Source organism: Eumetopias jubatus, unplaced genomic scaffold (assembly GCF_037043125.1).
Source record: "Eumetopias jubatus isolate StellerSeaLion01/CBP00866 unplaced genomic scaffold, mEumJub1_p1.0 scaffold_3, whole genome shotgun sequence".
Classification (NCBI taxonomy): Eukaryota; Metazoa; Chordata; class Mammalia; order Carnivora; family Otariidae; genus Eumetopias; species Eumetopias jubatus.
Window position 1 is genome coordinate 139,328,517 of NW_028274809.1, and position 22,741 is coordinate 139,351,257.

General features: G+C 36.2%; 1 protein-coding gene across 1 annotated transcript in view; it reads left to right on the plus strand.

The window, feature by feature from the left end:
- NUFIP1 (nuclear FMR1 interacting protein 1) overlaps window positions 1–22,435 on the plus strand; it is a 47,489-nt gene extending 25,054 nt beyond the window's left edge. Inside the window, exons 7-10 of the mRNA XM_028105710.2 lie at window positions 3,359–3,552; window positions 13,196–13,312; window positions 20,520–20,737; window positions 22,148–22,435. Of these exons, the coding sequence (XP_027961511.2) occupies window positions 3,359–3,552; window positions 13,196–13,312; window positions 20,520–20,737; window positions 22,148–22,264 (646 nt within the window). The 3' untranslated portion in view covers window positions 22,265–22,435. The remainder of the gene's footprint in view (window positions 1–3,358; window positions 3,553–13,195; window positions 13,313–20,519; window positions 20,738–22,147) is intronic.
- The last annotated feature ends 306 nt before the right edge of the window (window positions 22,436–22,741 follow it).

Below are 22,741 nucleotides of genomic sequence, written 5' to 3' on the forward strand. Positions count from 1 at the left end.
TAAAATGTTAGCAAATCAATCTGGAAGTAGGAAAAAAGGATATACATCATTACCAAGTGGAATTTATTTCAGGAGCAAGGTTAGTTTGGTATTTGAAAATCAAATGTTATTCATCACATGAACAAAATAGAGTAAAATGATATGATTATCTTAATAAATAACAAATTTTTTGATAAAATTCAATATCCAGTTATGAAAAAAAACTTTGTACATACTAAGAATAAAAGATAATTCCCTTAATTTAATAAAAGATATCTACAAACAACCTATAGCTAGATTATTCTTAGTAGTGAAATATTGATTGTTTTCCCCCTGAGATTGAGAATAAGACAGAGATGGCCACTATTACCACTTTTATTCAACATTATAATGGAGGTCTTGGACAGTATAATAAAGCCAAAAAAAAGAAAATAGGACATATAAAATTTGAAAAGGAAGAAGTAATGTCAGTTGTTAAAAGTTGACATGATTGTATATGTAAAAAAATATCCAAACAAATCTATAATGAGAGTTAATAAAGTGAATTTAGCGAGGGTGCTGAATACATATAAAATCAATATTTTAAAAAATCAGTTGTATTTTTACATGCTAACAGTAATTAGGAAGTGAAAATTTAGGAGATACTATTTATGATAGCATCAGAATACCAAATACCTAGGAATACATCTAATGAAAGACTTGTAAGACCTCTATACTAAAAATTGTAAAATGTTGCTCAAAAATAAAGGCCTAAATAAATGGAAGGATATATATAATGTTCATGGACTAGAAGACACTGTATGATTTTCTCTCCAAATTTATCCCAATCAAAATGCCAGCAAGTTTTGTTTTGTAGGGTGGTGGAAGCAGTTAGTATTGATAAGCTTTAAAATTTATATGAAAACCCAAAGGATCTAGACAACTAAGAAGGAGATGAAGGTAGTGTAGCATTGTCCAAGAATATAGTCCACAAAAGATCCTCTGGTAAACAGTCTCCTGACTTAGGGCTGGTGGCAGTATGGTGCAGTGGGGAAAGGAAAGCATTTTCAAGCCTTTCCTTTTAAATTTTTGTATCCATATATTTAAAAGTCTATTTCTTAAAGAATATATAATTTGATCTTATTTTTTATTATCTAGGCCAACAATCTTTATCTTTTAAATACATTTAAAGTAATTACTAATATAGTTGGGTTTCAGTCTATCATTGTCCTGTTTGCTTTTTTTAAATATGTCCTTTTGTTCTTCATTGTTTGTTCCTTGCCTTTTGTTTGTTTGTTTTTTGTTGTTGTAGACTCCATGCCCAGCCCCAAGAAGGGGCTTGAACTCACGACCCTAAGATCAAGACCTGAGTGGAGATCAAGAGTTGGACACTTAACTGACTGAGCCACTCAGGCACCCCCCACTTCCTTCTTTTGGATTAATTGAATAATTTTTAACCAACTGAGCCACCCAGGTGCCCTGGATTAATTGAATAATTTTTAATATTCTACTTCTCCTCTATTAACTTTTTAGTTATAATTATTCCTTAATCTCTCTATTTCATATGTAGGTATATCTTTACTTACATTATACCTTGTCTAAGTATTTTTAAATGTTGATTAAATAAGCTTTTCCTTTTAAATGATTGTCAATCAACAGTGTAAAGGAACTACTTCCTCAAAGGTAGGGGTAGTACAAATACCAGATATACCACTTTCTAGGAAGTCTGATTGATCTGAGCAGGTAAATGTCATTCTAGGGGCATCTGGCTGGCTTAGTTGGTAGAGCATGAGACTTGATCTTGGGTTTTTGAGTATCTAGCCCCATGTTGAGTGTAGAGATTACTTAGAAAAAATAAAAGCTTAGGGCACCTGGGTGGCTCAGTCGGTTAAGCATACGCCTTTGGCTCAGGTCATGATCCCAGGGTTCTGGGATTGAGTCCCACATCGGACTCCCTGCTCAGCAGGGAGGCTACTTCTTCCTCTCCCTCTTCACCTCTCCCCCATTTGTTCCGTCTCTCTCTCTCTAATAAAAAAATTAAATCTTTAAAAGAAATAAAATCTTAAAAAAAAAAGTCATTCTAACCCCACTAATGTGAATACCTTAAAATGATCATTTAAAAGCCATCTGTGGTCAGGCGCTATAGGAGCAGGATACCCAGAAGGCATCTGTGAATGGGAGCCTAAGGAACATGGCATCTCTTCATTATCCTCATGGGGCCGGTGGGCCAGAGGCAGAAACTACCTGTTTTGCCTGTGATGACACTGTCGAAGCCTGACTTCTGTGGTTGCATATTGGAAATTGGTCCATGGTTTTCTGCAAAAATTGTAGTATATATATGATTTTTTGGAACGAGACTCTGTAAGGATCATGGCGACCCTAAAAGGATTAAGGACCTTTGGATTGCAGAAATATTAACCGAATATGTTGGTTTAGAAAATTATTTAGAAAGTGTTATGATAATAACTACCATTTATTAAGGGCTCACTGTGGTACTTTATATTAACTCTATGTCTCTATGATTCCCTTTCTACAAATGAGGGAGTAAACAGATGGAGGGATATCAATATTGTCCCAGAGGCACAGCTAGTAAGTGCAAAATTGGGATTTGAACCCAGATTCCTAATTTCTGTATTCCTAACTGTAGCCTCCAGTATTAATGAAAAAAAAAAGAATTCTGCCAATAAATGACAAGTTAGGAAAAACATGTATTTTTGTGAAAACTCAGCCCTACTAAAGGATGCCTTGTATTGTTGTGTATTGAGAATCTATAATGAACCTTTTTTTGAAAATTTGTTCCTACACAGTTTACCTTAGAATATGCTCATACAAGCATTTGTTTTCCTTCTAAGAGGAGTAATTATAGTTGTTGAGAGGGCACTTGATTTGAGGTAGCTGTGAAATTGTGCTGTTTATGATCTTTAAGTTTATCCTGTAAAGTGAAGAGAATAGTACCTGTCTAATCTACTTTCAAAGAGTTATCGTGAAGATCAAACAAGGCAATATATTTGTAAATGCGTCAGAAACTTGAAGACTCCTGGAGAATGAATAGATAACAGTTAACACACTTTAAAATCAGAATGAAAGAATTCTGCCAGTTAAATTGACCTGCTGTTGATCATACAACATAGACCATTTTCAGAGGGGTTAAAATATGGGAGGAAATATGCATCTCAGAATTGATATAGTATATTGTGGTATATTATTCTTTTAAAGATCTACCATAAAGTTCCCTGTCTTTGGAAGCCATTGAGTTTATTTATTTTGATTTCTTTAATATACTAGGGCTACAAATAATTGATATGGCAGCTAAGTTTCTTTTGCATTCAGTACTCTTCTTTAGATTTTTCTTGAGAGGTCAGTGCCTTTTATATATAGAATTGCATTTTTCTCACTCCAGCAAGATGAAGGGGATGTCCAGACATTCACAGATGGCAAAGATCAGAAGTCCTGGCAGGCATCACAAGTGGAAAAATGACTGTGTTGGACAGAAAGCAGCCATTAGATCTGGCAATTGCTTGCGTGATTCGAAGCCTGAAGATCCACCTGAGGCAAATGCAGACCCTCTGGGTGTTTTGGTAAACACTGATTCTGGTAAGTTAAAAGGAAAGTAGCATGTTTATAAGTGTATAGATCATGATGCTGAAGTTGATTCTTCACAGCTTTGTGGAGAATTTAATGGCAAATATGTTAAAAAGGAAAAAAAAGAACAATGCTTTTGTTTTTATTCCTAGTAGGAGTGTCTTGTCAAAACCCTCATTTCAGGACATCTTTTCTGAATCTTGGGGAGTGGGTGCATGAGGCAGGCAGGATATGGAAGAAAGATGATTTTGGGTAATTTTCATAGTATGGTGTAATCTTGGAAATGTTAAGATTGTTTTGTACGGGGGCCCCTGGGTGACTTAGTTGGTTAAACCTCTGACTCTTGATTTTTGGCTCAGGTCATGATCTCAGGGTCATGAGATGGGGCCCCGTGTTGGGCTCTGCATTCAGAGGGGAGTCTGCTTGGGATTCTCTCTCTCTCTCCCTCTGCCACTCCCCCTCAACCCATGCTCTCACTCTCTCTCTAAAATAAATCTTAAAAAAAAAAAAAAAAGATTGTTTTGAATGTATTGGTGCTGTAGATTCAAATTTGCTCAATTATGTTAATTTTTCCCCACCTACGAGGTGGGTAATTTCAGTGAAAGCCAGTATTATTTATGCTGCTAAGCATAAATATGATCTCTTCAGGTAAATAATAATATTTCATTGTATTTGATACTGTTCTTCCTCAGCACATAGAATATATTTATATTAGCTTTGAATTCCCTTACTCTTGCTTAATAAGTTGAAAACCTAAAGGACCAGAATGCTGCTAACCACACAGAGATACCATCCAGCCTCTGAGACTCCATTTGCCCTTCTGAAAAATGAAAATGTGGATGTAAATATTTCTACCATCTTTATCTTATTGTATGTGTTTTCTCTTCTGCAAAGGAGTAGTTTTAGTGGTGAACTGATGCTAGTAGGCTCTGTTTAGCTTGGAAGACAATGACTTCTGTGATAAGCACATGGCAAATAATTAAACTTATGGGTGGCAAGAAATGGGATAACTAATTCAATGACTGAATTAGGATAGAAAAGATCTTGGCATAGGGAGTGTTGGGCTAAGAATAATAAGATATAATTTAGTTAGAATAATAGTAATTATTTTAACACCAGCTGACACTTAATTGAGTAAGGTACTTAAGGTGCTCTACCTGCTTTATACATGTTAACTCTTTTCCTTTTACAATGCAAATGTGCTGTTGCTACTTGCATTTTAGAACTGGGGAACACAGGGTAAGTAATTTACCTTAGCCCAGCTGTTAGTTGGCAGCGGTACCAGAGTTTGAATTTAAGAGTCGAATTCCACTAGACAAGGCTTCTTCTTCTTTTTTTTTTTTTTAAGATTTTATTTATGTATTTGACAGAGAGAGACACTGCGAGAGAGGGAACACAAGCAGGGGGAGTGGGAGAGGGAGAAGCAGGCTTCCCGTGGAGCAGGGATCCCAATGTGGGGCTCAATCCCAGGACCCTGGGATCATGACCTGAGCAGAAGGCAGACGCTTAACGGCTGAGCCACCCAGGCACCCGCACCCCTAGACACTGCTTCTTCTAAATGTGAAGTCTGAATTTATCTAAAAAAAATAGTGTATGAGCCTAGGATAGTTGAGATGTGGAAGAGAGTTTAGAAAAGGCATCTTTTTATCCTTGCTGATAGCAAGGAAAAGGCAGATGACATTTGGGGCCAGTGCTGAGTTTACTCTTGGGCACTGATTTTTTTCCTTCAAAAGATATTAGAGCCCACACATTTCTTCAGATTTACAATGTGTGACCTTGATGATAAAAACTGTCTGTATCCAAATATAAACTTTCATGTCATTAAAATACTTGCAACACAAATACAAAGACTACTATTATAATTAGTAAGTTACTAATCTGAAAATTATGTAATTCTTCACTTCATGCCATTCTCTGAATGAGCATTCAAGCGACTCTAATGTTGAATAGTCTCATTCTGTTAGCTTGAGAGGTCAGTGCCTTTGGTAGATGGGTAATTCTGTTTTCTTTCTCTCTTTCTTTCTTTTTTCTTTTTAAGTAATCTCTACATCCAACATGGGACTTGAACTCGTGAACCTGAGATTGAGAGTTGCATGCTCTATGGGCTGAGCCAGCCAGGACCCCCTCTGTTTTCTCATTTTTATTTTTATTTTGTTAAGATTTTATTTACTTAGAGAGAGAAGGGGGTGGGGAGAGAGGGAGAGCACAGAGGGAGAGGGAGACGCAGGCTCCCTGCTGAGCAGGGAGTCTGTTGCAGGATTCGATCCCAGGACCCTGAGATCATGACCTGAGCCGAAGGCAGATGATTGACTGAACCACCCAGGCGCCCCTGTTTTCTCATTTTTATTTTATTTTTATTTATTTATTTTTTAAGATTTTATCTATTTATTTGACAGAGAGAGACACAGTGAGAGAGGGAACACAAGCAGGGGGAGTGGGAGAGGGAGAAACAGGCTTCCCGCTGAGCAGGGAGCCCGATGTGGGGCTCGATCCCAGGATCCTGGGATCATGACCTGAGCTGAAGGCAGTCGCTTAAGGACTGAGCTGCCCAGGCGCCCCTGTTTTCTCATTTTTAAAGAAGTATTTCAGTATGTGGTAATCTGGTGAAATACCAACAAAAAGATGATTATATATTTTGCTCTATTTAAGTCTGTATCTAGTTCTTCAGGAGATGCTTTAGATGTGAGAAACAGTAGTATCTTTCATCCTCATGGTGGAAAGCGTTTAGTCAGATTCCTAGGTGCAATTGTATGAGAGACCTCAAGTAATTTTGTTTTGGTATAAATGTGGAAACCTTTACCTATACTGAGGGTCAAAGATAGGAATGTACCTATATTGAGGGTCAAAGATGATTATGTAAGTCTTGAATATAAAAATCTTACAAGTAAGTTATAAATTTATAATATTATTCTTTAAGAAAGTCAACCAATGATCAAGTTAGGGTAACTAAATTTTGTAGGAAAGATTTCACTTAAATTTATGCTATCCTTTACCTGGGATTTCTTCTGGACGTTTACATTTTCCAAATCAATGTTTAGACCATTGGTTCTTCAACTTTTCACTCCAGGTATAGCTACAAAAAACTATGTGGACCATTTTTTCACACGCTCAAATATTCTCAGCATGTCTACTCTCTAATCTGTCCGTCTTACACTTGTTTGGAGGCAGCTTCCTTCTCCCCGGGCCAGAGCGAGCCAACCTTAAGATCAGTTGTGCTCATTATTCAGCTTGTCATTGGTGGGGCAGCACTGCAGTGATGTGACCCTGTTCGTGCTCTCAGGTGGCAGTTAATACTTTTCATCACTAATTTCACTTTTAAAATGAAGATCTCCTGATGCCTTACATTTTCTACCCCTCCCCCCTTTTTTTCTTTTTGGCTTGGAGCCTTATCTAGATAACAGCATTCACATTTTAAACAAGACAACAGTTCTTGAGGATCTTTACAGACTTCAGATCATCCTTAGAAAATCAGTATTTTTTGTGATAGTTGGTACTGTGTGAACGCTCAGTAATTGTATAGGTGCTTTAAACTGGGGATTAGTATTGTTTCAAAGGGAAAGCCTGTCATTTGGAGTCTCCCAGTTTATCAGTTTTGAATATGGTCTATTTTCACTAGATGTCCTTAATGGCGCCGTATTTTTTTTTTTTTAGTTCCTTCTGTGTTCTGCTAACTAGTGTCCTCAGGATGTTGTTGTTGTTTTAAATCTTTTTTTGGTATTTCATTAGTTAGCACCATATTTATTTTGTGGCTGTTGTTTAAATGTATCTGCAACATATTTTATGACTTTCCTGACCTGTGGTTTTAATAAGTGTTGTCTGAGCTAGAAAGAGGTGCTGGTCAGTAATGTGCATCAAGCATCACTGACTGAAGTGCCTCAGCATCCACAAAATGAAAAAGATCCAATCTGTTAGTCATTTGTTATAGTATAAATACAGCTCTTGTCATAGAACACTGGGGGAACATCATGTATGCGCTGACATTGAGCTAGGTGGGCTTCTGGTGTTTAAAAGGTAGATGTTAAAATAAGAATATAAACTAGCACATCAGCTGTCATGAGTGCTCGTTGTTAATGTTTGTTTTTGAGAGTTGGATACCATAAAGCAAGGTTTCCATTTTTTAGGGTGACTTTTTCAACGTACTGCATTTTCTTTAGGGTACTTAATCTACCTGTAGATCTTTTTGGGGCTAGAGCATGTAATTGTGTTTCACTTCATAAAGGCAATAAGAAATAGTAGGGGGATGAAGAGGGAGAGACAAGTAAAGAAGTAAGTTGTAGAAAGAATCCAGACGGGAAGCTTTTACAACTAGTGTTTATACTTATGCAAGACTTACAAAGGGCAGGGTTTTTTTCTTTTTTCATTCCAGTAGGGATTTACTTGAGGTCCTTTATTCTCTTTGTCCATCATTGTAATTCAGAGATGTTTCTCCCTGACTTCAAGAAATTCATAGTCCAGTGATAAATTTTAGATTTATATATTTTTATGTATATATATATATATATATATTCAGAGGGCACATGGTGTGTATGTATGAGAGAGAGAAGTGAGATTTACTCTAAGAGAAGTATTGCTAGGGTTTTAACAGTAAGAGAAATTATTTGAGCTGGTATTTTATAATCATTTTAAAGTTTGATTTTATCATCTTCATTGCTCCTATCTTTATACTGGCATTTTTAGTTTAGAGAGGTGTTTTGGCTGTTTTTGTTAAAAGGTGAGTGAATTTTGTTCAGTATTACTTTGTCAGCCAGTACAGTGCCTTCAACATAATCTTTCCAACTGCTGAAAATGCCTATATTCAAACTGCTAGTAAATCCAAGGGACTTTGGGAACAGGCTCCCCCCCCCCTTTTTTCAGATGAAAAGTCACTGTAGAGGGTATTTTAACAGGGCCAAAAGGACGATACCTCTTTTCAAAGTGTTATTACATGTCATAGATTCCTGAAACGTAACTGAGGGAGAACGACCTATGGGAGCAATTGTTCATTTGTGTGAACTCCTCTTACCCATGGGGAGACATTCAAGGATAGTGAACTTTGTGACAGTTCTGGTAATGAGTACACCAAGCATCCAGATTGTGGTTTTACCATTCTCCAGTTGAAGAGACCAGGGCCTTTTGGAGAAATGATTGATTATAGAGCTGGGACAGAGAAAATACAAAGTGAACCTAGAGCATCTTAATAGTGCCAGAAGGTTAGAAAGTGCTCAGAAAACAATCAGGATTGTGGGCATGTCAGAAGGTTATAGGGACCAACTGGAAAATGCCCCGAATAGCCAAAGTTGGAACAATTCGAGCCACAAAATAAATAATAATAGATTATAACCCAAAGAATAAAATAAATATCCATGAGTCCATACTGATATAAATAAGAAATGGGGAAGGAGGGACAAATCTTTTGAAAAATTCTAATTAATAAATGTAGAAGACATGAAGGAAATAAAAAGTCACCATTAAAATACCACAGTAATAATTGTTTCAGGTAAGACCCACTGATGAATGGTAAAATTAGTGACAAAACTTTAAAACAGGGTATTATGTAGTTTCAAAATATCTCCCCCTAAATAATTAGTTACTGTGGTAGTTTTAACATGTCTAAATTTCTTTTATATTCCTTACTCTAAGAGGGGGGAACTTAATTCCCTTCCCCTTGAATGTGGGCTAGACTTAATGAATCATTTAAAAAAAAAAACAATGAAAGAGAAAAACCATAACTTTATAGCAAAGAAACCAGGCCGACTACCAAGAGCTCAAGGTTAACATCACTAGTAATAAGTCATGTTGATGTCATGGACTCCTGGTATGATGCGATGAGAAGGGCACTACCTAAAATCCATAGCTTCCGTGTAATCATCAAAAAATATCAGGTAGACACTAGCCTAAGAGCCATTCTACAATAACTGACCAGTAGTCTTCAAAAGTGTCAAATTCATTAAAGACAAGGACATACTGACAGATTGTCACAGATTTAGAGAAGACACAGATAAGGCACCATGATGAGTAAATGTATAATGTGATATGATGGATTGGATCCTGAAGCAAGAAAAGGGTGTTAGTTGAAAAACTAGTGAAATCACAATATAGTCTGTAGTTTCAGTAGTATTATACCAATGTTAATTTGGTAGCTATGTTAATGTGTCCTGGTTATGTAAGGGGGAAGCTAGATGGTAGGGTATATGGAAGTTCTCTGTACTATCTTTGCAACATTTGTATAAATCTAAAATTGTTTCAAATATAAAGTTTTTAAAAAAGGGAAGGCAGGAAAAGGGGTGATATGTAGGTCTATGAAAGCCTTGCCCTCCACTTCTTGAATTGAATTGTGAGGAAATACTTTCCTCCAGGGTTTATTTTCCTATGTTTTTCTATTTTGTTCCGATTATAAAAACAGAAAAAACTGAAGATCATTTAAAAAACTTAAATTACAGAGATAGCCACTGCTCACATTTTGTTGTATATCCTTTTAATATTTTTTGTATCACATGTGTAGGATTTTTAAAAATAAAAATGGAATCATGTTATTAAAGAAAAGAAAGAAAGAAAGAAAAAAATGAGCTTTAAATCCAGACAGAACTAGGTTTGTGTTGTGGCTTCATCTTTTCCTAGTCCTATCGTTCTGTACCAGTTAGCCTTTTTGAACTCGTCTTTACCCATTCATGCAACGGTTTGTTCTTCAAATATTTGTTCGGCACTTACGTACTGTTCTAGGCTCGGAGGGTACAGTACTGAACAAAGCCAAACCCTTTCCCTCCTGTAGCTTGTACTTGTTTACGTCTCAGTACATCAGATAGTTGTTTAGAGTTCGGCTATAAAAGGGAACAGAGAAATGGAACCATAGCTGGAAGAAGACATTTATTAGCATTATTACTGACCATAGAGACATTTTGGTAGGTTGGCTTCATCTTAATAAAAGGACTTTATGTATCTGTAGGACAGATTCTAGCCCATTAGTTAAGAATTGGGATTTGGAGTCAGAGTTTTGCTGTAACAGGCAACAGAGAAACGGAACTATAACTGGAAGAAGACATTTATTGGCATTATTATTGACCATAGAGACATTTTGGTAGGATGGCTTCATTTTAATATGAGGACTTTATGTATCTGTAGGAGAGATTGTAGCCCATTAGTTAAGAATTGGGATTTGGAGTCAGATAGCCCAGATTTAACTTTGTCCAACTGTTGTATAATTTTGTTGCCTGAAGTTAAAGTTAACTCAGATTCTCTGAATTTTGGTTTCATCATCTGTAATGAATAGTGAAAATGATGCCTCCTAAGGATTAAATAAGATCGTACTTTTAAAGAGCATTGTAGTCAACTGTATTATGCTTTTTAGTACCTCTCTTTGGGTCTTCGAAGGAAATAATAGTTTGGCTTATCATTGTTCAGTGAGATGAACAGTCTCCATATTAATACTGTTGTAGATTTCTGTTTAGTCCACTAGTAATTTTTATGTAGAACTGCATTATTTTCCTTTCCCCTTAGTTCATGAGAAAAGATAGTAAGTTAGCTTAAAATCGACAAGGAGCAGTTTTCAGAGGGCGTGGTGCTGGGTAGCGTGGATGGGTGGAGGAGAGGGGATTTCACTTCATCCACCAGCAGGTGGTAGGTCTATATTCACATGGAAGTACCCCCATTCCTACTGGCCTGTTTTGTTTTCCCCTGGACTGACTTGGTGAATGTTAAATGCTGTCTTGAAACGTTTCATATTGGTTGTGGGTTGAGCTGGTACATTACATAGACCGGTTACTTCCTGTCTTCATTCTTCAGTGAGGTTTTATTTTTTATTGGTTGTTTAGACTAGATTTAATACATTTTTAGAGCTGCCAAAAACAAATGTAATAGGTGGTATCCTGAGGCTACAACCAGGCTAACTGGGCTCTGATCAAACACTACCTTTGGCAGGCTCTTTGATTCTTGCCAAATTCTCTGGCTTGGCTTGTTTACTTAAGTTCTTAGAAGTTCTAAATGATAAAAACTTTGGGTGAATTCATTTCAGCATAACTCTTTGACTAAACCTTTGTATATGGAATGGTTTAAATATTATTTGTGCCCTCAACTGTATTTTGTATCTGCACAAAATAAAATTAAGATAATTAATTGGTAAATGTATCAAATTTCTTAAAGACCATATAAATAACAAAACACCTAATCATCATATATTCTGAAAATTGTAGTGCTGTATACTCCCAATTTTTTTTTAATCATGAAGTGTTTCTGCACGCCATAATCACACTTAACTGGGTTAATTTTTCACAAACGTATTTGTGATATATTTGATCAAACACTGCTGACTTTAAGGTAATCCACATGAAGTCACTGTAGTAATTGAGATTCTAGGTATAGTTAGCAGTTAAAATAATTTCATTTTGTTCTTCTAAGGACCCGGTCTCCTTGGAGCACAGAGTTCATTAAACATTGCTATTAGGCTACATATGTTCTCTACTTACATAAAGGGTTGGATTCTCCCTCTTGGGGTTCCTAGTCTGCCAACTTGCTGTCTTAAAAATATAAAGTCTCAGGGTACCCGCGTGGCTCAGTTGGTTAAGCGTCCCACACTTGATTTCAGCTCAGGTCATGATCTCGGTCATCAGATCGAGCCCTGCGTCAGGCTCCGTGCTGAGCGTGGAGCCTTCTTAAGATTCTCTCCCTCTCCCTGTGCCCCACCCCCCAGTTGCTTGTGCTGTCTCTCTCTAAAAAAAGTGTGTGTGTGTGTGTGTGTGTGTGTGTGTGTATATGTGTGAAGTCTCTTTCTCAGGCACAGCTTTAAGTCCTTGATTAGAGGCAGTGTTGACAGCATTTTATAGCTGATACCTTCTGTTACCCTTAGAAAAATCCAACAGCAACAATTGTATGATGGTAGTAGTCTTCAAAGTATTCTAAAACTAATTCAAAATGAGTGAAATGTGAAATTAATTGCCCAAGAACAGTAAGAGCTCCTGTCCTTTTTGCCTACTGAAAATAAAACTGAAAACCAAAAAAAAAAAAAAAAAAGGCAGGGCGCCTAGGTGGCTCAGTCAGTTAAGTGTCTGCCTTCGGCTCAGGTCATGGTCCCAGGGCCCTGGGATGGAGCCCCACGTCAGGTTCCCTGCTCCACAGGGAGTCTACTCCTCCCTCTGCCCCTCCTCCCATTTGTTCTCCTAATCTCTCTCTTTTTCTCTCTCTCTCAAATAAAAAAAAATAAAAACAAAAAAGGTAGATATTTTTATATTATTTATTCCTAAATCTAATTTTTATAGTCAATCATCCTAATCCAGTGAAGTTAAATGAATTTCTGGCCCTGGCCTTTCTACTACCTTAATAAAATTAATTAATAGCATAATAGCCTAAATAAAGTAGAATAAATTAATTAGTAGTTAAGACTGTATAATTAATTTAGAGAAGGCCCAAATTCCATAACCTGTGAAGCATGGTAAGTAACTGAGCTGTGTTATAGCTTCCATTGGCCTTCTGTCTTCTCTTTGGGGCAAGTAGCTTCTCTGACCACGGTGGTTTAAACCAAGGGAAAATGTTCAGGTTTCCTGAATTTTGTTTTTGGGGAAGATTAAGGAAATGATCAAAAGTGACTTTTCACTAACATATGAAGGAGTTGGGGGTGCTGACAGCTTTCTTTTTTATGGTGGTGGATATGTTTGGTATACTGTTTTACTTTCCTGTTCTGTTTCAGAGTCTGATAAAGAGGAGAAACCACCACGTACTGTTATACCCAAAGAAGTGACACCAGCCCTGTGCTCACTAATGAGCAGCTATGGCAATCTCTCAGGGTCAGAGAGTGAGCCAGAAGGTGAGTCATAGCCTCAATCGTTAGACAAGATATGTCAAGCACATTCTTTAATCTTCACATTTTTCATTTGATGTTAGCATGGGATAAAGGAAAACTTGAGAAATGAGGAAATGTATTGCTCAGTTGTGGGAGAAAAAGGCAAAATAATATAAATAATATAATGACAGAATAGGAAGGGGAAGAGCTAATATTCCATTAATGGAATCAAAATTCTAAAAGATACAGAAAAGAAAGTGAATGTCTTTTTTCTACTCTCAAGAGCCCTTGTCTCACATGTTTATAGCACCTTTGGTAGGTGAAGAGAGGTCCTTTGTGACAAAGTGGATGACAGAATTCCTTACATGTTTATAGAGCGTTGTTTTTTTTTAATGGAACACATTTACGTAAATTACCTCATTTGGAGAACACAGTAACCCTCTACGTGTGTCGAATCAGCCTGTGTGTTTTAAAGACTGGATGAAATGGAATCCTTTCAAGGTTCTTTCTGAGTAGCCAGTGATGTACAGTTCAGGATATGTGTCTAACCTTTAAAGATGACAACAAACCAGCTTAATCTAGAATCTTTTTTTAGGGTCACCTAAAAGTTGTGAGTATGTTACTGATCCGTTGTAGTGTGGCAATTGTAAACCCAAGGTTCATAGAGATAATCAGCATACGTTTAGTGAATAAGTCTTTGCTCTTCTGTTGTGGAAACCTGGCTCTGCACGGTCAATTTATTTGGGCTTTACCAGCCAGGAGAGAATTCATGTGTCTATGTCTCTGGACAAGATGTGTAATCACAATAAGAGCTGTATTGAAGGTAAGAATACAGGGCCTACAAGTGAGTGTGTAGAACGAAGGGAAGATTTGAGTGTAATTGGATGAAGATGGCGGCACTTTTAATGTTGATTAAGCTAGAGATAATCACTGTTTGTATAGTTGGAAGATGTACGAAGGAGAAAGAGTTGGGATTTAATATGAAGGATAATGTTTAGATGTATCGGTAACATAGGGATTTTTTTCTTCTTTTTTAATGGACCATGGTTTACTGTGGTAGCTGGTTAAAAGCTACTTGAATTTTGAAATATAAACTACTTTGGTTTTATTGGAGTATTTAACAGATGGTTGCCTCTTGTTTTTATTTTGATTTTAAGAAAAACAGTATTTATTTCTTTACTCTTGTTTCCAGTACACTGATATGAAGATGGAGTTATTCTTTAAACACATATTACATTTCCTGCTTATCACTTGTATTTATGACAGGTGATAGCAATGAAAGCTATTACCAGATTAGTACTGAATCTTATAAAAACAAGTTATACTAATGCTCTCTTCTCTCTCTTAAGATAAAACATTTAATACTTTCATTCTCATGTCTTTATTTGCGTGCACACAAGCGGGGCGGGGGGAGCGGCAGGCGGGCAGAGAAGCAGGTTCCCTGCTGAGCAAGGAGCACATGAGGGACTTGATCCCAGGACACTGGGATCATGACCTGAGCTAAAGGCAGACACTTAACCAACTGAGCCACCCAGGTGTCCCTCATGTCTTCATTTTGAGGCTGCCACCATTTTTAAATTAGAAGGAAGAAAGGAAACTGGGAGGCATCTTTGAGGTCCCACTACTTCATTTGTAGAAACTTAAGCTTAAAGAAGACAAGTTTACAAAGCTAGTATGTGGGAGAGCTGATGTAAAGCCTAGGTTTAGGGACTTAAAAATCTAAAAAAAGCCAACTGTATTGCCTGCCTTTCATTATAGTCGTTCTCTGTGTTACATTTGCTGTCTTCCTGCACAGAAATGCATAGCTTTTTCTTGTAGGTAAGAGAAGATATTATCTATTAAAAGATAAATTTTATCTTATATGAATTTTTTACTAATTGTCTAAAATGCTCTGCCTGAAGGAAAAAGCCCTTGCTTTACATTCCTAAGGCTTAAAAATTATTGTATGCAGTTTGAATTCAGCTTTATTAAGCCATCCAGGTCTCTAGCAAGTTTCCAACTGCCATTGTAAATTCTGGTTATAGGGTAGGCTGTTGACACATAGGGACTTTGGGAGAAATAAACCAAAGAAATAAAGTGGGCTTTCTCTGAACCATGAATAGCATCTAGAAGACTGCTTATTTAAGTGGATTCTAAATAGAGAGGAGCAGTTTGATTCCTCACAGATTTTAACAATTGTATCATCATAGTTACGATCTGTCTCAACTTAGGAATTAATACAAAAGTGTATAGAGGATCTTAAACATGACTAGTGCTTTTCCAGAAAGAGTTTTAAACAAGGAAGGGGTCCCTCAAGAAACACTGAAGCAAAACAAGAGGCTATGCTTGGCTCTGCGGACATCAGAATCATTAAGGTATACATAGGAAAGAAAATTTCAATGAGTAATATTTCCAAATATTAGTTTGATATCTGTTCCGGATTTTGCATGTTAGTTTTCTGTTTTTGTTTTGCAATGTTAGAAGTTAAGCATAGTTTTGTAGTTCTCCAAAATTGTTTTTTTCAAACTGGTTTGGGCTATGACTGGGGGTCCTCCAAATTGAAAACTCATTTTAAAAGGCCACAAACCAAAAAGTGTGATTTATAGGTTTGAAAAAATTCAGTGGTTTGATAAATATTGCATTAAAATATGATACTTAAGCTGGGAAATATTGTGAGCCTCAAGAAAAATATAAAAAGTTCCAGTTCCTCATTCCTTAGCAGAAAATAGACAATGTAAGCTCTGATTCATTTGACTTTTGTATTTCTGGATTAGAACATCAATACTTTTTTTTTTTTTTTAAGATTTTATTTACAGGGGGAGGGGCAGAGGGTGAAGCAGACTCCCCACTGAGCAGGGAGCCCATCGCAGGGCTGTATCCCGGGACTCCAGGATTGCTACCTGGGCCGAAGGCAGCTTAACCAACTGAGCCACCCAGGTACCCGGAGGATTAACACTTGAAGGGGAAGGAAATAATAGAAAATAGTACCCTGGTTTTTCTTTTTGCCTTTTGTTATTATTCCCATAGTTTTGGACTCTAAAAACCACTTTGAATTCTTTGCTCCATTCTCACACAGTTACATTTCTCTTTTTCTTTTTTTTTTGTTTTTCTTTTTTCCATCACTTTGAAGGCACATCAAAACCACTGTCATCACAGAAAATTTTTTTTTTTTTTTTGAGATAGCATGCACGCTCATGTGCACTCGAGTGGGGTGGAGGGGGAGAGAGGATCTCAAGCAGACTCCATGCTTAGCACAGAGGCCAGCCTGGGGACTCAGTCTTACAACCCCAAGATCATGACGTGAGCTGAAATCAAGAGTTGGATGCTTAACCAACTGAGCCACCCAGGTGCCCCCATCATAGCAAATTCTTATATAGTGCTTATTCAGTGTCAGGCCCTATTTTATGTGCTTTACTCATCTAATTATTGCAATAACCTCATGAAGCAGGTGCCATTATTTATGAGAATATTTAGGCAGAGATAAGTAGCTTGCTCCAAGATCACAAGTAGTATGTGATGGAACTAGAACTTGAACTTAACAGTTTGGGACCAGGGTTTGTGCTTCTAACACTTACTCTGTACTTCCCTTCAAACTTAACACATTGGTCCTATGTAACACCTGGGTTATGATTAGACTCATAAAGGTTTTGAGGGATATGATTAGACTCCTACACTCTTGTCCAGGCAATTGAACCCAGTCTCCAGACTTCTAGAATAGAACTCTTTATATCACATCAGCTTGTCAAAAATACAGAATAACCATTTTAGGGGTGATAGGAGGGGATCCTTAAAACCTGTGCGTTTTCAATTAATCATAGTTTTTCTTCTTTATTCTGTTAATATGGTGAAATACATTGATTTTCAAGTATCAAACCAATCTTGTATTCTTGGAATAAAATCTACTTAGTCATGGTGTATTACCTTTTTAATACATTGCTGGATTTGATTTGCTAATAATTTATTAAAGATTTTTACCTCTATGTTCATGAAGGATTATTGATCTGCGTTTTTCTTTTCTTGTAATGGCTTTGTCTGGATTGGGTATGAGTTGGGATCTGTTTGCTCTTCCTATTTTTTAAGGGTTTGTGTAGGATTGCTACTATTTTTTCTTGTTTGTAGAATTCAATAGTGGAGTCATCTGTACCTGCCATTTGGGGGGAGGTAGATTTTAAATTATGAATTAAATTTCCTTAATAGGTGTAGGACTGTTCAGATTTTCTGTTTTTTCTTGTTCAGCTTTGGTAATTTGTTTCTCAAAAAAATCTGTTTCATCTAAGTTGTGAAATTTTTTTAAAATTTTTTATTGTTATGTTAATCACCATACATCATTAGTTTTTGATGTAGTGTTCCATGATTCATTGTTTGTGCATAACACCCAGTGCTCCACGCAGAACGTGCCCTCTTTAATACCCATCACCAGGCTAACCCATCCCCCCAACCCCCTCCCCTCTAGAAACCTCAGTTTGTTTTTCAGAGTCCATCGTCTCTCATGGTTCGTCTCCCCCTCCGACTTACTCCCCTTCATTCTTCCCCTCCTGCTATCTTCTTTTTTTTTTCTTAACATATATTGCATTATTTGTTTCAGAAGTACTGATCTGTGATTCAACAGTCTTGCACAATTCACAGCGCTCACCATAGCACATACCCTCCCCAATGTCTGTCACCCAGCCACCCCATCCCTCCCACCCCCCACCACTCCAGCAACCCTCAGTTTGTTTCCTGAGGTTAAAAATTCCTCATATCAGCGAGGTCATATGATACATGTCTTTCTCTGATTGACTTATTTCACTCAGCATAACACCCTCCAGTTCCATCCATGTCATTGCAAGTGGCAAGATCTCATTCCTTTTGATGGCTGCATAATATTCCATTGCGTATATATACCACATCTTCTTTATCCATTCATCTGTTGATGGACATCTTGGCTCTTTCCACGGTTTGGCTATTGTGGACATTGCTGCTTAAGTTATTAAATTTATTGGCATAAGGTTGCTCACAATATTTTCTTGTGATATCTGTAGGATCTATAGTAATGTCCTTTGATTCCTCATATTATTAAATGGTATTTTTTTCTTTTTTTCTTGATCAGTCTTGCTAGCTGTTTATTTTGTTAATCTTTTCAGAGTGTACCAACTTCTGGCTTTATTGATTTTTTTTTTTTTTTTTTGTTGGCTGTTTCTAAATCGTTGATTTTCACTCTGTTATTTCTTCCCTTCTCACTCTCTGCCTCCTGTAGTGGAAGTTCAGATAATTAATTTTAGGCTTCTCTTCATTTCTTTTTTTTTTAATTTTAAACTTTTTTCTTTTTTCTTCATTTCTAATAAAAGCAATCAAAGCTATAAATTTGCCTCCATGCATTGCCTTAGCTGCCTACAAATTTATGTTATGTTTTCATTTTTATTGTTTTAAAAATATTTTCTAATGTCTCTTGTGATTTGTTCTTTAACACATGGCTTATTTAGATGCATATTGTGTAGTTTCCAGAGATTTGGAGGTTTTCTAGATAGTTTTCTGTTAATGATTTTGCTTTAATTCTGTTATGGCCAGAGAGCATACTTTTTACACTTTTCAGGGTCTTTTTGTTTTTTGTTTTTCCAGTTTATTGAAACTTGTTTTATAGCCTAACACAAGTGAATGTTCATGTGAACTTGACAGAAATGTGTACTGGGTTGAGTGTCAGTTGGAGTTGTAAGTGGTACTCAGGTCTTCTATATCCCTGCTCATTGTCTGTCTGTCTGTCTGTCTTTCTTTCTTTCTTTCTTTTTCTTTCTTTCTTTCTTTCTTTCTTTCTTTCTTTCTTTCTTTCTTTCTCTCTCTCTCTCTCTCTCTCTCTTTCCTTTCTTTCTTTCTTTCTTTCTTTTTTTTTTTTTTTAAGATTTTATTCATTTATTTGACAGAGACACAGCGAGAGAGGGAACACAAGCAGGGGGAGTGGGAGAGGGAGAAGCAGGCTTCCCGCAGAGCAGGACCCTAGGACCATGACCTGAGCCTAAGACAGACGCTTAACGACTGAGCCACCCAGGCGCCCTTCCCTGCTCATTTTCTATTTAATTGTTCTTCAGTTACTGAGAGCAGAGTGTTAAAAGTCTCCCACCTTAATAATGGATTTGTCTGTTTCTTGTTTCAGCTCTGTGAGCTTTTGCTAAATGTATGGTGGAACTCTGTTATTAGGTGTTACTGTTTTGCTTTCTTGAGGAATTGATTTCTTTATCGTTTCGAACTGTCCTTCTTTGTCCCTGGTGATAGTCCTTGTTCTGAAGTCTCCTTTGTCTGATATTGATATAGCCAATCCAGCTTTTTTATGATTGGTGTATGCATGGTATTTTCTTTCCTCCTTTTACTTTTAACCTGTGCCTGGTCACAGGCAGCCCTTGCTTTGTACTTCCTTGGTAACTGAGATTTAATCTCAGTTCTGTTTGTGAAAGCAAGAACTGCCTACAATTTAAAGTTGGTTTCTTGTAGTCAGTATGTAATTGGTATGTAGTGGTCTTGTTGTTCTCCACCACCCCGCCCCAGTCTGACCACTCACCCTTTTAAGTGGGATGTTTAAACTATTTATATGTATTGTAATTATTGATATGGCTTGTTTCTTTTTGTGTCACCTTTTTGTTCTGTTTTCCTTCTTTTCCTGCCTTTGGATGTATGCTGCCTTACTATTGGGGCAGTACAAATATGGGTTTATTCATTTAACCTCTTTGTTTTACTTTTTAGGAGTTGGTCTATCTGGAGTTTATAGTATGCAGCTTCAGCTTTTCACAGTCTACTTTCAGTGATATTATACCACTTTGTATAGAATTGAAGAATTTTACAGCAATATACTTACACTCTCCTCTTCCCTTTGTGCTTTTGTTACCAGGTTTTCCTACAGATGTTATGAATCCCACATACATTGTTACTATTTTTGCTTAGACTCGTCAGTTATCTTTAAAACCTTTTTCAAATCAGAAAAAGTGTCTTGTATTTATCCACATATTGACTATTTCTGACACTCTTCATTCCTTTGTGAGTTTCCGTCTGGTATTATTTCCTTCATAGAGATCACTTTCTGTAACTGTTTGTGGTAATCTCTTCAGTTCTTGGCAGTTATATTTCCGCTTTGAAAAATATCATACTATGTTGAAAATGCCTAGTTTTTATTAATAAATAGCCAGTATTATGGCTGCTTGGGGGAGTATTATGGCTTTTTTGGTTATTTTTGGAAGTTTACCTGCTGTTTGTTGTTATCTTTGTATTTGTTTCTCATTACATTTAGAAGCTCCCATTAAGACTGAAGCAGACATTCTGGTGGAGGATGAGGTTCTTCATAGCAATACTCCTAAGAGACCAAGTCCCAGTGCTAAAGTGACTGCTAGAAAGTATGAGAACCAAAAGAAAAGTTTTAAAAAGACAAACCCTAAGAGAAAAAAAGATTATCACAACTATCAAACGTTGTTTGAACCAAGGACACACCATCCATATCTCCTGGAAATGGTAAATGATTTTTCTTTACATTCTAATCTTTGTATTCTTCTCAGATGGTGAAGATAGAGCCACTGGGTTTCTGCATGGGTTCATACATGCATGTTTTTAAAGTTTACCAAAGACATTTGCTCCTTGAAGACTCATTTGTGTATCTTAATTTTGAAGCTGCATTTGGAATACAGCTGATGTTCAGTAAATGTGGAATAGTGACACTTTTCAAAACTGCTGAAAATAAAAGAATCTATAGATTTAACTGGTAAGGAAATATGTATGGAGGTGTACTGACGTTTTTAAAGTTTCCATTGAAATCACAACTAAATACAAAGGCCGACTGAAGGGAGAAAGAGGTTTTTATGTGTTTATTTTGTGCATTATTGGCTTTATTCTTAGTGTGATGTGCTAAAAAATCTATTTCTTCACATTTTAAAAGAGGAAACAGCACATCTTTTGATTCTAAGTAATGGACATGAGGCTGTTCAAAGATCCAGTTCTTTCATGCTAAAAGTAATAGAAAATAGTCCAAAATTTTTACTAGAGTTGTAGAACTGTTGACAATGTGTGTGAAAGTTGTTTTTGCTCTGTCAGCTAAATGTTTATGCTATAGCTAGTGTTCTGTGGTTATACCTTTGAGGTCTTACATGCAGACACAGTTGCTTCTTGTTTAAACTGATCTGAAATGGACTCTCTATTTTGTGAATTTCAGTGCTTATATAAAGTAAATTGCATTTTTAAAATACTTACCTTGTAAGTGGTAAATTAAATTATCTCTTCACTGAACGTTCATTCCTTTGTAATGTTTCTAAACTACACTGATGACATCAGAAAATAAATTGATCTTATCCTTCTCGGCAAATCACATATGATTCCTTGGTTGTGTATTTCTTATAAATACCAGGGATTTTTAGATTTCCTTCAATTACAGTAAGCACAAAAATGAAAAGTTGTGAAAGTCCAGGAATGTTGAGATTTTTTTACTGCTGGTTTCATCATTACTACATTTATTATATCTGCTTATCAATTTCTTTACTGTTTGTAGGTTTGGGTTTAGGAGGGTCCTCTTTGACATGATTTGTAGATTAAAGAATTGCAGACTTTTAAACCTGTATTTCCTGTCCTTTGTTAGATACTCCTAGAGAGGACCCCAAATGTGAACATTTGTGTTGTTTAAAAAGCTAGATAGTCTTGGTATAAGTTAAAAGGAAATGTTCTTACATTATTTTTTTAACAAAATAATTTAAATATAGTATCTATTTAAATAGGTATTATATTACAAATTTATTATAAATTATTATAAGTATATAAGTATATATATCTTTATTGTTCTGTGTTCTTTGTATGGAGAAGACACATAATATTTTAGATTCTGTTTCTTGGATATATTTTATTTACCAGCTAATCCTTTTATTTATTATTTTTTAGCTTTTAGCTCCAGACATTCGACATGAAAGAAATGTGATTTTGCAGTGTGTTCGGTACATCATCAAAAAGGACTTTTTTGGACTTAATACTAATTCTCCAAAAACTAAAGATGTATAAGTATTTGATGTTTCAGCACTCATGTGAAATAGTCCCATCCTAATGTTAGTGGAGGAAACCTTTTTAAAAAACAAAAAACTGGATTAGTAATTAAATTGTAGACCCCATGGGATATTATGTTGGATTTTTTATTCTTCCTTTTGAATCTATGCAAATAAATACATAACTGATTTTTTAAGACTGTGTCTGTATTGTTGGGGTTGTGCATAGTATTTGTTGGCAGAATTCTATTTTTTATTTATATTTATTTATATGTATTGTTGTCAGGTAAGGAAATCTGCTCTGGGGACAGTTAAGAATTGAAGATTCTGGTTTAGTAGTAAAGAAAAAAGTTTTAAAAAAATGTTACATTCAGCTGAGCAAAACTGTAGGTTAGGGAGAGAAGTACAGTCATTTTGTTTTTAATGCAGGAGAGCAAGAATCATTCTTTAACTGTAGCAAGGGGGATTATTATTTTTTTTTTTAATTTAAAGATTT